The following is a 15,411-nucleotide window of genomic DNA, read 5'->3' as shown; positions in this document are numbered from 1 at the left end:
AGAAGTTATTAATCACAAAATGCCAAGCCTAGTTGAAGAGAAAAAAAAAAAAAAAAAAAAAAAAAATTTTTTTTTTTTTTTTTTTTTTGCTCAGATATTAGGGCAGTAAGAGCTGGTAAACCAGAGGGTTCCAAGGGCAGCCGCGGTACATGCGTAGTTGTGGCCTACCTCTTCGTGGCGTAGACAGACACTGGGCAGGCTTTCCAGGTGATCACCTGCCTAGTGAGAAAATGACCAGAAACAACTAAACAACACAACACACCTGGACAAACATAATATTACACACATTTCTGGCCTTTTACAGAGCTCTGTATTCATCACAGAGTACAAAGGCAGAGTTGAACTGACATTCAGGTACCCTCCTACATAAGATACCATACGTGTCTAACCTTGTATTTGAAGATGAAATGCACAAGGCATAATCCTTATGGGTTTTGGTAATTAACTATATAATATCGGTGTAGATACACCATAGTTAACCGATAAATTTGAACTACGTATGTAGTGTAAAAGGCATTGTTTTAATAGTATCTCACATTGTGGGTGCCTTCACAACAAGATAGCTGGTATTGCACTACTTCAAATAAATAACACTTCTCTAGTAGAGAAGACTACTGTTATTTATTTTCAGAGGATACCACAACCCGGACGATCGTTTCAAAGCTAGTAGGCTTCATCAGTGGGCGGACAGGTACCCTGGTAGTGCAACATGCCATCACAGTTGCGAAGTTATATCCACAATATGAGAGATACCAAAGGGTGTTGGTAATAATGTATTTGAAGATGAAATGCACAAAGCATAATCCTGCATGTTGCACTACCAGGGTACCTGCCCGCCCACTAGCTTTGAAACAATCATCTGGGTCATTGTATCCTCCAAAAATAAATAACAGTAGTCTTCTCTACTAGAGAAGCATTATTTATTTGAAGTAGCGCAATACCAGCTATCTCGTTGTGAAGGCACCCACAATATGAGATACTATTAAAACGATGCCTCTTACACTACATACGTAGTACAAATTTATGGGTTAACTATGGTGTATCTACACCAATATTATATAGTCAATTACCGAAACCCATAAGGATTATGCCTTGTGCATTTCATCTCTCATATTGTGGATATAACTTCGCAACTGTGATGGCATGTTGTACTACCAGGGTACCTGCCCACCCACTGATGAAGCCCACTAGCTTCGAAACGATCGTCTGGGTGGTGGTATCCTCTGAAAATAAATAACAGTAGTTTTCTCTACTAGAGAAGCATTATTTATTTGAAGTAGTGCAATACCAGCTATCTCGTTGTGAAGGCACCCATAATATGAGATACTATTAAAACGATGCCTTTTACACTACATACGTAGTTTAAATTTATGGATTAACTATGGTATATCTATCCTGATATTATATATGTCTACCTTGTATACCACTACTATGAATCGACACATATTCAGGTAAATTCACATATGAAAGGATTAAGTGGTCTGAAAGATAATAATCCAGGGAATGCAAATGTTCAATTATGAACATATTCTGCCTGAAAAAATGAGATTCTGCCTTCACTTTAAACAAAACACTACTGTTCAGTGACTGAAAGCTAATATATAAACAAATACTGGACATTTTAGATTGACCAGTGCTGCTACTGAAGCAGTTGGAATCAAACCTCAAAGTGTAATTAGTACTTACAATTTTAGTTGCACGAACTTTGAATTACCCTGTATTTTATATGTAGCACTACCAGATATTTTTCATTTCAAATAAAACCAATAGTTGGCAAAAGGTTGGAAGAATACAGTACAACACTTACCAGAAAAGCCAATATCCAACATGACAAGACGGCGGCGAATCTTAACACTGGATATGCGTTCAAACACAGCTTCCACAATCAAGAAAAATATACTTGAGAGGAATGCAATTACACCAATAGCTGTTGCATAGTGACAAGCATCTGCATCTTCATGAAAGAGGCATTTGTTTTTCAGCCAACCTTCTGACACTATTGATGCGAATACCACAATTGCAAAAACCTATAAAAATGGAAAAACAAGGGCATATTTATTAATGGCAGAAAAAAAACCTTTAAAAAAGTTTTACAATTCAATATTTACTATTGCTATTAGCAAACGTTACTAGAAAGCCAGCTTAAACAGTAACAGCAAAAAAAAAAAAAAAACACATTCACATATCATCTACTCTAATATTTTGCCTAGTTCTTCCATTAATTTATTTACACTACCCATTTCCACAACACCAAATGGAAGTTTGTTCCAACACTCAAATACCTGCTGGTTGAAGGTAAATTTCTGCATGTACCTTCTGCAACCATCATTCCTCAATTTGTCCACCTGTGGGTGTAGTCTGAGAAAGAGGAAAGGATGCTATAAGCACTGAGCTTACTCAATCCAGTCAAACCTTTAAACACCTCAATCTGATCTCACAGATGCCTAGTCTCCAGATGCTGAAATTTACAGAACTGAAACATTTCCTGGTAGAAACACCTTTTTTCTCCTCATTAATCTTGTTGCACTTCTCTGTACCTGTTACAACATATTCATATCCTTCGCCTAACCACTGCTTTATACACTGGGATAATCATTTCCTTATCCATGCTGGCAAAATTCCTATATATCACTGACAAAACTCCAAGCAACCTATCTACACTGCTCAGAAAACTTCCTGTCTGACTGCACGATTACCCCCAAGTCCTTTTCACCCTGAGTGTAGTAACACAAAACTGATATGTTACTCTGGGATTGCTGCTACCCATATGCAATATGTTACGATTATCAATCTAAACTACAACTACCACTTCTCAGCACATCTGCCTAATTTTTTTAGATCTTTTGCAGTAACATACCCTGATTACTCTCATTAAACTCAATATGCCTTCATCAATATCATTAATATATATAAAAAACACAACAATGGGTACAGCAATTATGAACTCCACTAATAAAAATATTCCAAGAATTGTGCCCACTGATAACCACTTTGTATTCTCCCACCGAAACATCCCTTTATCCATAACAGTAACTTGAACTTAATGCCACACTGCAACAATTTATATAGCAATCTTCTATGTGCATCAGAGGCTTTTCTGAAATTATGTATATGATGTAAAAATTATATTTTTCATCCATTCCCATTGTTATTGCATCATAGTATCCAATCAAATTGCGATCAGAGAAGATTGTCCCTCAACAAAACCATGCTGTGACTGCAGTATAAATGCATTCCTTTCTAGATGGTCCTGCATTACTTCTTTAACCAGTGACTCCATTAGCTTTGCTGGAACAGAAGTCTAGCTAACAGGTCTGCAATGTCATTGACTGATCCCCTTTGTGAATATATCTGTACATCTCCAGTTCATAGGGTTCTCCTCTGAATCCACGAATGATCTCATAATTATGGCTAAAGGTTTGCTTGCCTCTTCTGCTGTCTCCCTTTGTATAATTAGATAGATCCATCCACCCAAGGTGCCCTTTTTATGTTTATCTTTAACCATTTGTCCTCCACTCTCAGTTATAATAAAACCATTTAGCTTCTTTATGACATTTATAAACCTCTGGTATCTCCTTCCCTAAAGAATTCCTTACATGTGAATGTGCATGCAAAGTAGCTATTTCAGTTTGTCAGCAACCTGAGCAGGACCATCAATGGTTAAACTATTGATATCAAGTGGATCAATGTAATTCGCCCACTTACTTCTAGTGTTTATTATTACAGAAGTCTTTGCTGTTTTTCTTTGCATTCATTACCAAAGACTTCTCAATCTGCCTTAGCCTTCCTATCCTACTTTGTAACTCAACTGAGACTACTTTATATGTACTGTAGGCTTCTGTATCAGGTGATACAGACACCTACTTTATATAAAAAGCTTGATATAAAAAGCCTAATAGCTTCTACAATTACTTCCCGGAATGCTTCTCATTTAGAATTTGTTGGTATATCATCAGTTGGTCACAATGGAATAAAATTTAACTGAGACCATCGTAGTCACCCTTATGAAAACAAAAGCCCTTGTCTTTGCCAGTAGTTACATTTTTTAAGTAACTCTGTGATTATTGCACTTAGTGGTTCTTTTACTTGCAGATTCTTAACACATGAAGAGTCACTGCTGCTAATCAGATCAAGAGTATTGCTTTCTCTAGCTGTTTCTATAATGTGCTGATGTAGGAAACAGTCATCCAATAAACCCACAAGTCTTACAACTGTGTGAGTGACCAACCCATAAGTTTCCAATCAAATAACTTTCCAGTCAATGTCTGGAGAGTTAAAATTCTTCATTATAAGACATTCTGATTTACTGACCCACTGCCTGTCTGTATAGTTTTCATTATACTCACAGCTATATAACTGTGTAATACACCTTTCAAAGTTGTATAATACAAAAAGTCTAATAGAAAACTCATGAATGCTGCTGCTATTCAGAAGAAAATTTCATATTTTGCTAATGAACTGTCAACATATTAATGACACTGGTCTAAGTTTTAAGCAAAAGTTGCATTTTAGCCACTTAGAACTAATTTTGAACTTGAGAAATACAGCATTAACTAAGGATATATTAACGAAATAATAATCGCATATCCAGCTCACTAGCTGGAGCTAGCAGTATTAGGAGACTATACATTCTCCCCATGTTCTTGTAACATATTGCTTCTGCAGTATGTCAATGTGTGTTGTGTCTGTGAGGGTGTGTTCATAGGTTGATTTTCATGTTATGTGGGCTCAAAAACCCCACAATAACATACAGAGAAAATCCCATTCCCTCCATCTGAGATTGGCTTAACTACAGTTTTGATTAAAGAGGACTTCAGAAAGTATTGAAATGAATTGCTCAGATACTACAAGGATAATGCAAATTAGTTTATTAATTAAGCACTTTGACCAAATTCCTAAGCTTAATTACAAAGGTGATTTCCCAAAATTACTAGGATCTGGAAAGGATTCAGGATCCTTGCCAGAACCCATCATTAGACCATACAGGACTAAAATAAGGGGAACATAAGAAAATTTGTTTTTACATTCTAAAAAATTTCAAATCAAAATCTATTGCCCAAGAAAAATGTAATTTAAAATGGCAAATGTAATTTTACCACTCCTTACAAATCTTAACAAATTTTAATATTAGATTTAGTTAATTAATAAAAAAACAACTATTTTGCATTTTTTCCTTCCCACATCACCCATTCACTCTCTCCAATAGTTTATTTCTTTTTTGAATTTATTCAAACTAACCAATATTTATTAATCACAACACATGGAAGATTGCTCCAACAATCAACCACCTGCTGGCAGATTTCTTCCCATCTACCCTGCAACCAGGATAGATGTGAAGAAGTGTGCCATATTTCTTATGTAGAAGTGTGGTTTATACAATATGAAAGACTGAACAACTCATGGTGACTTGCTTCACAATATGAAATCGAAATGTACACATTCAGATTTCAAAGGTATATACATATTTCATATCAAACTTACTGGCTTTTGACTTTGCTAGATATGAGGAGTGGTCAAAAAATTCTGAGAACAGCATATGATAAATATTAATAAATTATAGAATAGATTATTATGATAGCTTAATGTATAATTACAATTCAAAGGATTCTAAAATTTGATTTTTTATGTTGATAGGTGGAAGAGAAAGAATGAATATACAAGCAAATTAAGCATCATTTAGTAAAAAAAATTGACAAAAGAGGGCAGAAATGCTAAAGAAATCCATAAAAGAATGCCTAGAGTTCAGGGAAGCCCCACCAACTTATGATATTGTTGCAAGATGGTGTGCAGAGTTCAAAACAGGATGGCATTCAGCTGAGGACGATCCAAGGTCTGGTCAGCCATCTGAAGTAATCAATTCTGAAAAAAATTGCCATCATTACGGAAAAAGTGTTAGAAAACAAATGAAAGGTACTTAACATCTGGCATGGAAGCATTTTAACATGCATTCAGGTAGACTTGAACAGGCTGCAAGAATGGTCAGAAAAGCAGCAGCTATGTTTTAAATGCAACAAAATGCAAGGTCTGACACTTAGGGAATAGCAACCTCAAAATAAATTATACACTTGGTGGGGTTGAATTAAAAGCAGCAGAGGAAGAAAGGGATCTGAGAGTTATAATGCCGGCATATATGAAGTTTTCTGAGCAGCGTGAACAGGCAGCCAGGAAAATCTCAGGAAATTAGGTGGCAGGACCTGCCAGAGTGAAACTAAAACTACTGGGTTCTTGGTCTGCCTCAACGGGGTGAAGGTCTGGCAACGCTGGGTCTCAGCAGTTAAACAACCAGATAAACAACAGTACATGATACTACACATATATAGGGTGACCATTGAAAGACTGAAGGGTTTGAAAAAGTCATAACTTGTTCATTTTTAATCTTTTTTATAGGTTATAGAGCATCCCTTGGAGATTAATGTGGCCACTGAAAGACTGACCACCCTTCCAGAATCTTCTGAAGCAATGTTCTGGCGATGTCTAGTTGAGCAGAGCGACGACAGGTAGAGGCAGATGGATCCTCAAGGACACTCTGCTGTACAGCTTCCACCGCTGCGTCAGTCCACACAGTGCACTTAGGACCTCTTCCCGGAAGATCGCCGACCAATCCAGTTCTTTCAAACCGGGCGATTAGTTCCGAATCATGTTATCGGTATTTTCTCTGAGTTTCAATAATTGATCTTTCACTGGAATAGAAAAACCCAATGAGTTTTACCTGTTGCTGGACATCATACATAGCCATTTTAATCTCCAACGGATGCTCTATAACCTGTAAAAAAAAAGAACATAAAAAAGATTAAAAATGAACAAGTTATGACTTTTTCAAACCCTAAAGTCTTTCAGTGGCCACCCTGTACAATATCTATACACTTTTAAATCTCTAGCATTTCCAGTTAACTGGTACACACACAATGAAAACTATGTGGAGATGGGGGAAACCCTTGGTGCCATCTGACACTAAATACACCTTACACTTTGCCTGGTGGGGCTCGTCACCACTGACCTCCTTGAGGATGCCTACTCTTTCATCCCTACCCTTCTACCTGTTTCCCTCCAGTCTTCAGTCTCCCCCACAACTTTAACTAAACAAACCAAGTACGCCCCTAACAATGCTGCCAAATTCTAATTAATGTCTAAATTCACCTGCCTTCTCGTATATCTCTTTTGGCCTTTACAAATTCTAGTGTTCACCCTTTTATTTATTTATTTATTTATTTATATATATGCCTTGCCACTGAAATCCTCAGAAATTAGGTGGCAGGGCCTGCCAGAGTACTTAAATAATCTACTGGGTGCCTGACTGGCCTCTTCGTGGCAAGGTGTGGGCAACAGTGGGTCCCAATAGGGGCCCAACAGCTAAATGGTCAGAGTAACAACAGAACATAACACTACACAACATTCCAATTCCTATACACTTTTAAACCTCTGGCCTTCAGAGTTCTGTGTCACATGTACAAAGAATACAATGCGGAGATGGAGGAAATCACTGGTGCTGTCAGACAACTAACACACTTTACACTTTGATTGATATCTAATCAGAAAATGACCTATGTAATTATTTAACAGTGCATTTGTAATGATGGAATTGCATCCCTCTTCTCCCATTAGCTACCCCATTACCCACAATGCAGCATTCTCTAGGTGGAATAAATATCACTATGTAATTATTTACCTGCATTTACATAGGTCACTTAGGAAAAGGTCTTGTGCTTCGGGTTCCATAATGCATGAGGAATATTTTGCATCCGAAAGAGCAGGACTAAAATATTTAACTGAAATATACAATATTCATTAATATTGTATATTGAGGTGTATAAGGCCATGGGGTTATTTACCCCATGTATTTACCATGGGGTAAATAATTACATAGGTCAATGATATATAGGAATTTTGCTAGCAGGGAAAAGGAGGTGATTGTCCCTCTGTATAAGGCAATGGTCAGGCCACGCCTTGTGTACTGCGTACAGGTCTGGAGGCCTCATTTTAGGAAGGATGTATATTTACTTGAGCGTGTATAGAGAAGGGCAACAAGACTGGTGAGAAGGGGAATGAAGGGATCCTCTTACCAAGAGAGGCTTAAGTTCTGCAAATTTCAGTGGCTGGAGATTAGGCACCTGCACTGTGATCTGATTGAGGTGTATAAGGCCTTGAATGGGTTGAGCACGCTGAATTCTGATGGGATCCTTCCACTTGTTCAGATTACGAACCTAAGGGGGCATAAATTCAAATTAAGAAAAGACAGATGTAGAACAGATGTGCGGAAATTTGCCTTTAGCCAGCGGGTGGTTAATTGCTGGAACAAACGTCCATCTGTCGTTGTGGAAGTTGATAGGTTAAATAAATTTAAGGAGGAACTGGACAGGCATTTGGAGGGAACGGTGTGATTTTTTTTTTTTTTTTTTTGGCTGATGCTGCATAAGCTCATACACTTGCTTTCTTGCATCACATGCCACTACTACTACTATATACAAAAAACGGTACAATGGAACATCAAATGTTAGACAGTGGTGCGTGGTATTACCTATGTAAGGAGGTTTTACCTCCTCAGATTGGTAATACTAATGCATCTCTAACATGCTTCTGTAGAAAACAGTCATCCAATAAATCCATAAAAGTCTTGCTAATGTGTGAGTGACTAACCCACAAGTTCCAATCCATATTTGGAAAGATAAAATAAATTTAAGGCTCACCTGTCCAGCTGAGCCTTAAATTTATTTAGGCTATCAACTTCCACAACAAGGGATGGAAGTATGTTCCACCAACCAACTACCTGCTGGCTAAAGGCAAATTTCCGCACATCTATCCTACATCTGTCTTTCCTCAACTTGAATTTATGCCCTCTCAGGTGATTATTCTGAGCAAGAGACAGTATCCCATCAGCATTGAGCATACTCAAACCATAAGACTTTGTACACCTCTATCAGATCACCTCGCCAGTGCCTAGTCTCCAGACACTGTAATTTGCAAAACTTAAGCCTTTTTTTCGTAAGAGCAACCCTTCGTTCCGTTCACTAACCTTGTTGCCCTTCTCTGTACTCGTTCCAGAAGCTCTACATCCTTCTTGAAATGAGGCCTCCAGATCTGTATACAGTACTCAAGGTGCGGCCTAACCAATGCCTTATACAAGGGAATAATCACCTCCCTATCCCTGCTAGAAAAATTCCTGTATATCATTGATAAGACACCATGAGTTACTCTTGCAGCCCATCTGTGTGGCGCCTCCGTAGCCAGGTGGGAAGGAGCAGCAGTGCGTAGCACACACTTCTTGATTAGACCGGGGTTCGAGCCCGTCACCACCAAATACGGAGGATGCGGAAAGGTCAGGGAATGACCACCGCATATCCCGGAGCAATATGGCCTTAGTTGCTAATGCTCCTAAAAAGCAAATAACAAAGCAGCCCATCTGCACTGCTCAGAGAACTTCATATCTGCCTGCACAATTATCGCCAAGTCCTTCTCATTCTCTACCACTGTCAGTGCAGTACCATAGAGTTAATACGTTGCTATGGGGTTGCTGTTTCCCATATGTAGTACTTTACATTTGTCAATGCTAAACTTCATTTGCCACCTCTCAGCCCATCTACTCAACCTTACCAGATCCTGTTGCAGCAGCAAAGCTTCAGTAGCATCCTTAACAACCCTGCCAACCTTTGTATCGTCTGCAAACTTGGACATTAAGCTTGATATACCATCATCAATATTATTTATAAATATAGAAAACAACAATGGACTCCATTAATAACATTAGTCCACGATGAGCAGTGTCCATTAATTACCACTCTGTCTTCTGCCACTCAACCATCCCTTTATCCATAGCAATAATTTGCCACCAATGCCACACTACTCCAATTTGTGCAGCAGTCTTCCATGTGCAACAGTATCAAAAGCCTTTCTAAGATCCAAGTATATAATATCAAAGTTACTCTCTGCATCCAATTCTTTTGTGACTACATCATAGTATCCAATCAAGTTGGTCAGGCAAAACCTTCCCTTAACAAAACCATGCTGTGTCTGAGCTATAACCGAATTCTTGTCAAGATGATCCTGCAGTGATTCTTTAACCAGTGCTTCCATTAATTTTCCTGGAACAGATGTTAAACTCACAGGTCTATAATTACTTGTGTCAGCCTTTGATCCTCCTTTGTGAATTGGGGTTACATTTGCACATCTCTAGTCTGTGGGTACCTCCCCTGAGTCCAAGGAAGCTCTCATAATTATGGCTAACGGATTGCTTACTTCCTTTGCTGCCTCCTTTAATATAACTGGATAGGTCCCATCCACCCCAGGTGCCTTTCTTGTATTTATCTTCAACAATTTCTCCTCCACTTTACTCTCAATTATTACAAGATCATTTAGCTCACTGCCAGTGTTTACTTCATCTATGGCATTACCCTTCCTGAATAACTCCTAATGTGTGAATGTAGATGCAAAATATTGATTTAGTCTGTTAGCTACCTGAGCAGGATCATGAACAGTTCAACCATCGATATCAAGTGGACCAATCTGATTCATCCCCTTCCTTCTAGAGTTTACATAAGTAAAGAACTCCTTGCTGTTTTTATTTGCATCCCTTGCCAAAGATTTCTCGTAATCTGCCTTCGCCTGCCTAACCTCCTTTGTAACTTGGTTACAGATCAACTTATATCTATCATAGGCTTCTTTGTCACATGTTAATTTATATGTATCCCATGCATTTTTCTTCTCTGCCATAAATCTCATTAGTTCATCTGACATCCATTTAGGCCTGAACCTTGAACAATATTTCTTAGTTGGCATGTAAAGAACCATTCAAAGAACTTAACCAAGATAAGTACTTTGAATGCTTCCCATTTTGAGTTTGCTGTTGGTAACATCATCAGTTGGTCCCACTGTATAGAATTTAAATACAGTCTCAGACCATCATAGTCGCCTTTACGAAAGCAATAACCCTTCCCTTTACCCCTGATGGTAGTTACCTCCTTGAGTAAATCCCACTTCAGCACACTGATCACTGCCACCTAGTGGTTCCTGTATCTGCAGATTCTTAATGCATGAAGAATCACTACAGATAATCAAATCCAGAGTATTGCTCCCTGTAGTTGCCTCCCGAACATGCTGATTTAGAAAACAATCATCCAATAAATCCACAAAAGGCTTGCTAGTGTGTGATTGACCAACTCACAAATTCCAGTCAATATCTGGGAAATTAAAATCCCCCATTATAAGACTCTCTGATTTACTGGCCCACTATTTCCTGTACAGTGTCTTATTATTTTACCCCGGGGGCTCACATCTGGTGAGTATGGGCTTGGCAAACCCAGGGTCCTGAGCTGGATATCATCATTCTTCTCTTTCTTGGTGATGCCTTCAACTTCTCTCTCTCTTTCTCTCTCTCTCACTCACACACACACACACACACACACACACACACACACACACACACACACACACAGGGGGTAACTCGGGAATTTTTTTTTGGCTGGTGCAGCATAAGCCTCAGGCTTCCTTGTACCATATGGCTAATAATAATAATAATAATAATAATATACTCATCAGAGTCATTAGGCCTATAGCACACTCCTACTCTCAATTTTAATCGCCCAATTCTTATGTCACACCAAACTGACTCGACACTGCACTGTCCAGCGATGTCAACTGGCTTCACTTCCTTGGATTTTGTGTGTTTCTTAACTAATAGCATAACCCCTCCTCCCTTCCTATCGTGTCTATCCTTTCTGTAGACGTTGTACTCCCCAAATTCCAGTTCTGCATTACTTATATCTGTGTGACACCACGTCTGTGATATCCCAACAATATCCACCTTTGATGCTTTGAGCAATACCTCAAATTCATCAAATTTATTTACCAAACTCCTAGCATTGGTGTACACGCAAGTATACATGCACCTGTTCTTTTTCTTAGCTACCCTAACACAACCCATGTGTTTACTTGTACCACAATGACTCCCAGCAGTCTCTGAAATATCCCGCATCTTATTTTCCAAGCTGCTGCTGCTCATTCCAATAGAAGCAGTGCAAGAATCACTTTCACCTCTGCCAGGGGCTACTGTTAATCTCTTAGTCCTTGTATCCCCCCAATCTAGCAGTTTTCAGACCCACCTAACGCTGCCTCGATAGAATCAGCAAACATTCTTGCACTCTATTTAAGTGTATCCCATTCCTGTAGAAGCAATCTCTCCTGTTAACAAGTACAGACCAGGCTGAAAAAAATTTTACCCCTTGAGCCTTGCACAATCGTTCAAAATTGAGGAAGGATTGTTGCAAAGGTTATGTACAGAAGTTTGTTTTTAGCCAGCAGTTGGTCGACTGGTAGAATAAACTTCCATCTGTTATTGGGAGAGTTGATAGTTTAAATAAATTCAAGAAATAACTAGATAAACTAGTAAAGGGAATGGATAGGTGAAATGGGATTTTTTTTTTTTTTTTTTGGCTGCTGCTGTATAGGCTTGCTTTCTTGCATCATTTGCCACTACTAATGCTATTGCTCTGAGCATGAGAATGAGGGGAGGAGTTTACCACCCCTGAATGTTGATTTCATGTTACGTCCTTCAAGTAAACGTGACTTTTAGTCATAAAGGGTGTTGTATACTGGCACATACTTTATGCACACAACAAAGGAACCACTAGGTGGCAGTGATCACAGTGTGCTGAAGTGGGATTTACTCAAAGAGGTAACTACTATCAGGGGTAAAGGGAAGGATTTTTGCTTTCATAAAGGCAACTACGGTGGTCTGAGACAGTATTTAAATTCTATATGGTGGGACCAACCTGTGATATTACCAACAGCAAATTCAAAATGGGAGATATTCAAAGAATTTATCTTGGAAGCTACTAAACTTTATATACCAACTAAGAAATATTGTTCAAGCCTACATGGATGTCAGATGAACTAATGAGACATATGGCAGATAAGAAAAATGAATGGTATACATATAAATTAATGGGTGACATGGAAGTCTATGATAGATATAAGTTGGTCTGTAACCAGGTCACAAAGGCCATTAGGCAGGCAAAGGCAGATTATGATGAGACCACCCTTTTATCCATTGTAGCAATTTACCTTTAATACCATTCTGCTCCAATTTGTACAGTAGTCTTCCATGCACAACAGTGTCAAAAGCTTTGATGAAATCCATGTATATGATATCAAAATTTTTTGCATCCAGTTCCTTTGTGACTATATCATGGTACCCAATCAAATTAGTCAGACAAGATTTCCCCTTAACAAATCCATGCTGTCTGAATTATTGCTGCAGTCTTGTCTAGATGATCCTGTAATGCATCTTTAACCAGTGATTCCATTATTTCATCCGGAACAGAAGTTAAACTAACTGGACTGTAATTTCTCGTGTCACTCTTCAATCTCTCTCTCTCTTTGTGAACTGGGGATACATTTGCATATTTCCAGTCCATGGGGACTTCCTCTCAGTTAAGGCTGCTCACATAATTATGGCTAAGAGTTTGCTTAGTTCCACTGTCACCTCCTTTAATACAACTGGATAGATCCCATCCACCCCAGGTGCCTTCCTTATGTTTATATTCAACAATATCTCCTCCACTTTGCTCTCAGTTATTACAAAATCATTTAGCACCCTGTTACAATTTGATACTTCTGGCATTTTCCTTCCTTAATAACTCCTCATGTGTGATGGTAGATGTAAAATACTCATTCAGTTTGTTTGCTTTCTGAGCAGGATCATCAACAGTCGAACCACTGATATCAAGTGGACCGATCTGATTCATCCCTTCCTTTTAAAGTTTATATCAGTAAAGAAATCCTTGCTGTTTTTCTAAGCGTCCTATGCCAAAGATTTCTCGTAATCTGCCTTCGCTTGCCTAATCTCCTTTGTGACTTGATTACAGACTAGCTTATATATGCCATAGACTTCTGTATCAGGTGATAATTTATATGCATCCCATGCATTTTTCTTCTCTACCACAAGTCTCTTTAGTTCATTTGATAACCATTTAGGCCTAAACCTTGAATAATATTTCTTAATAACTATGAAAAGTCTAGTAGCTTCCACGATTAATTCTTTGCATGTTTCCCACTTAGAATTTCCTGTTGGTAACATCATCAGTTGATCCCACTGTACAGAATTTAAAGCTATCCGAGACAACTGTAGTCACCTTTGCAGAAGCAAAAACCCTTTCCTTTCCCCCCATTGGTAATTATATCTTTAAGTTAATGCCACATCAGTACACTGTGATCGCTGCCACCTAGTGGTTCCTTTATGTGAAAATTCTTAACACACGAATGATCATGCTGATAACCAGATAAAGAGTATTACCTTCTCTGGTTGCCTCTTGAACATGCTGCTGCAGAAACAATCATCCAATAAATCCATAAAAAAGTCTTGCAAGTGTGCGAGTGACCAATCCACAAGTTCCAGTCAATATCTGGGAAGTTAAAATTACCCATTATAAGACATTGTGATTTACTACAGCACTATTTCTCTGTACAATTGTTCTTTGTACTCATTCGCACTATAAACAACAAATATTGCTTATAGAGTGTCTTGTAATCAGTCGACGGTGAGTAGATTTCTTTCCAAACTCACGAATACTGGTTCTGCTGATAGCAAAAAAAAAAAAAAAAAAAAAAAAAAAAAACTGGATGCAAATGAGTCTACGCCAAAACATGATCGCATTTTGAAGTGTTTATGCCTTAAAAACCATAAAGCTTCTTTATCTGAGCAGAAAAGAGAATGGGAAGAACATACAGGAGTGGTAGCAAGTGCAGTAACAGTCAGAAGACGCCTCTTCAAAATGGACTTGTAGCCCATCATCCTAAGAAGCCCCTCATCACACAAAATGAAAATAGCCCGATAAATTTGGTGTAAGGACCATGTGAAATGGACCCCCAAGCAGTGAAAGTCAGTTATTTTCTTGGATGAGAAGAAATTCAACCTGCATGGCTCTGATAGGAGACAAATGATTTGCCATAGATGTGGTGAAGAATACCATTCAGACTGTATGGTGTCTATAGAGAAATTCCCTACCAGCCAAATGATATGGTGATACATTTCGTATCGCAGAGTAGGCCACCTGCAGTTTATAGAAAGTTCCATTAATGCCAATGGATACCTGGCTATATTGGAAGACAAACTGCGGCCAACCATTAGAGACCATTTCAACCTGCCAAGTAACTGCATCTTTCAGGACGACTCTGCTCATTGTCATCGAGCAAAAATTGTGCGTCGGCACTTCTATAGTTACTTTAGCTTCATTTCTGCATTAGAGGTTCGACAATGACGAGGCTACTAGGAGACGGTCGTGTTCAAAGCCGCTAAGTGGTTTTTCTTATTTATTGATTTGAAATTATTGTTTTTCTAAAACTTTTGATTTAAATTTAGTAGTATAACATTATTTTGTGATTTTCTGATTAATTTGGTGTATTTATTCTTTATTCGGCCTT

At 38.3% G+C, this 15,411-nt stretch overlaps 1 protein-coding gene across 1 annotated transcript in view; it reads right to left on the bottom strand.

Moving 5' to 3' along the window:
* LOC150086644 (synaptogyrin-2-like) overlaps positions 1-15,411 on the bottom strand; it is a 44,501-nt gene that overhangs the window by 15,797 nt on the left and 13,293 nt on the right. The window contains exon 2 of the mRNA XM_090372215.1: positions 1,808-2,027. Within this exon, the coding sequence (XP_090228341.1) occupies positions 1,808-2,027 (220 nt within the window). The remainder of the gene's footprint in view (positions 1-1,807; positions 2,028-15,411) is intronic.

This window comes from Mastigoproctus giganteus, chromosome 4 (assembly GCF_048544385.1).
Source record: "Mastigoproctus giganteus isolate SK-2022 chromosome 4, ASM4854438v1, whole genome shotgun sequence".
NCBI lineage: Eukaryota > Metazoa > Arthropoda > Arachnida > Uropygi > Thelyphonidae > Mastigoproctus > Mastigoproctus giganteus.
This window is presented reverse-complemented; position numbering and strand designations above follow the sequence as displayed.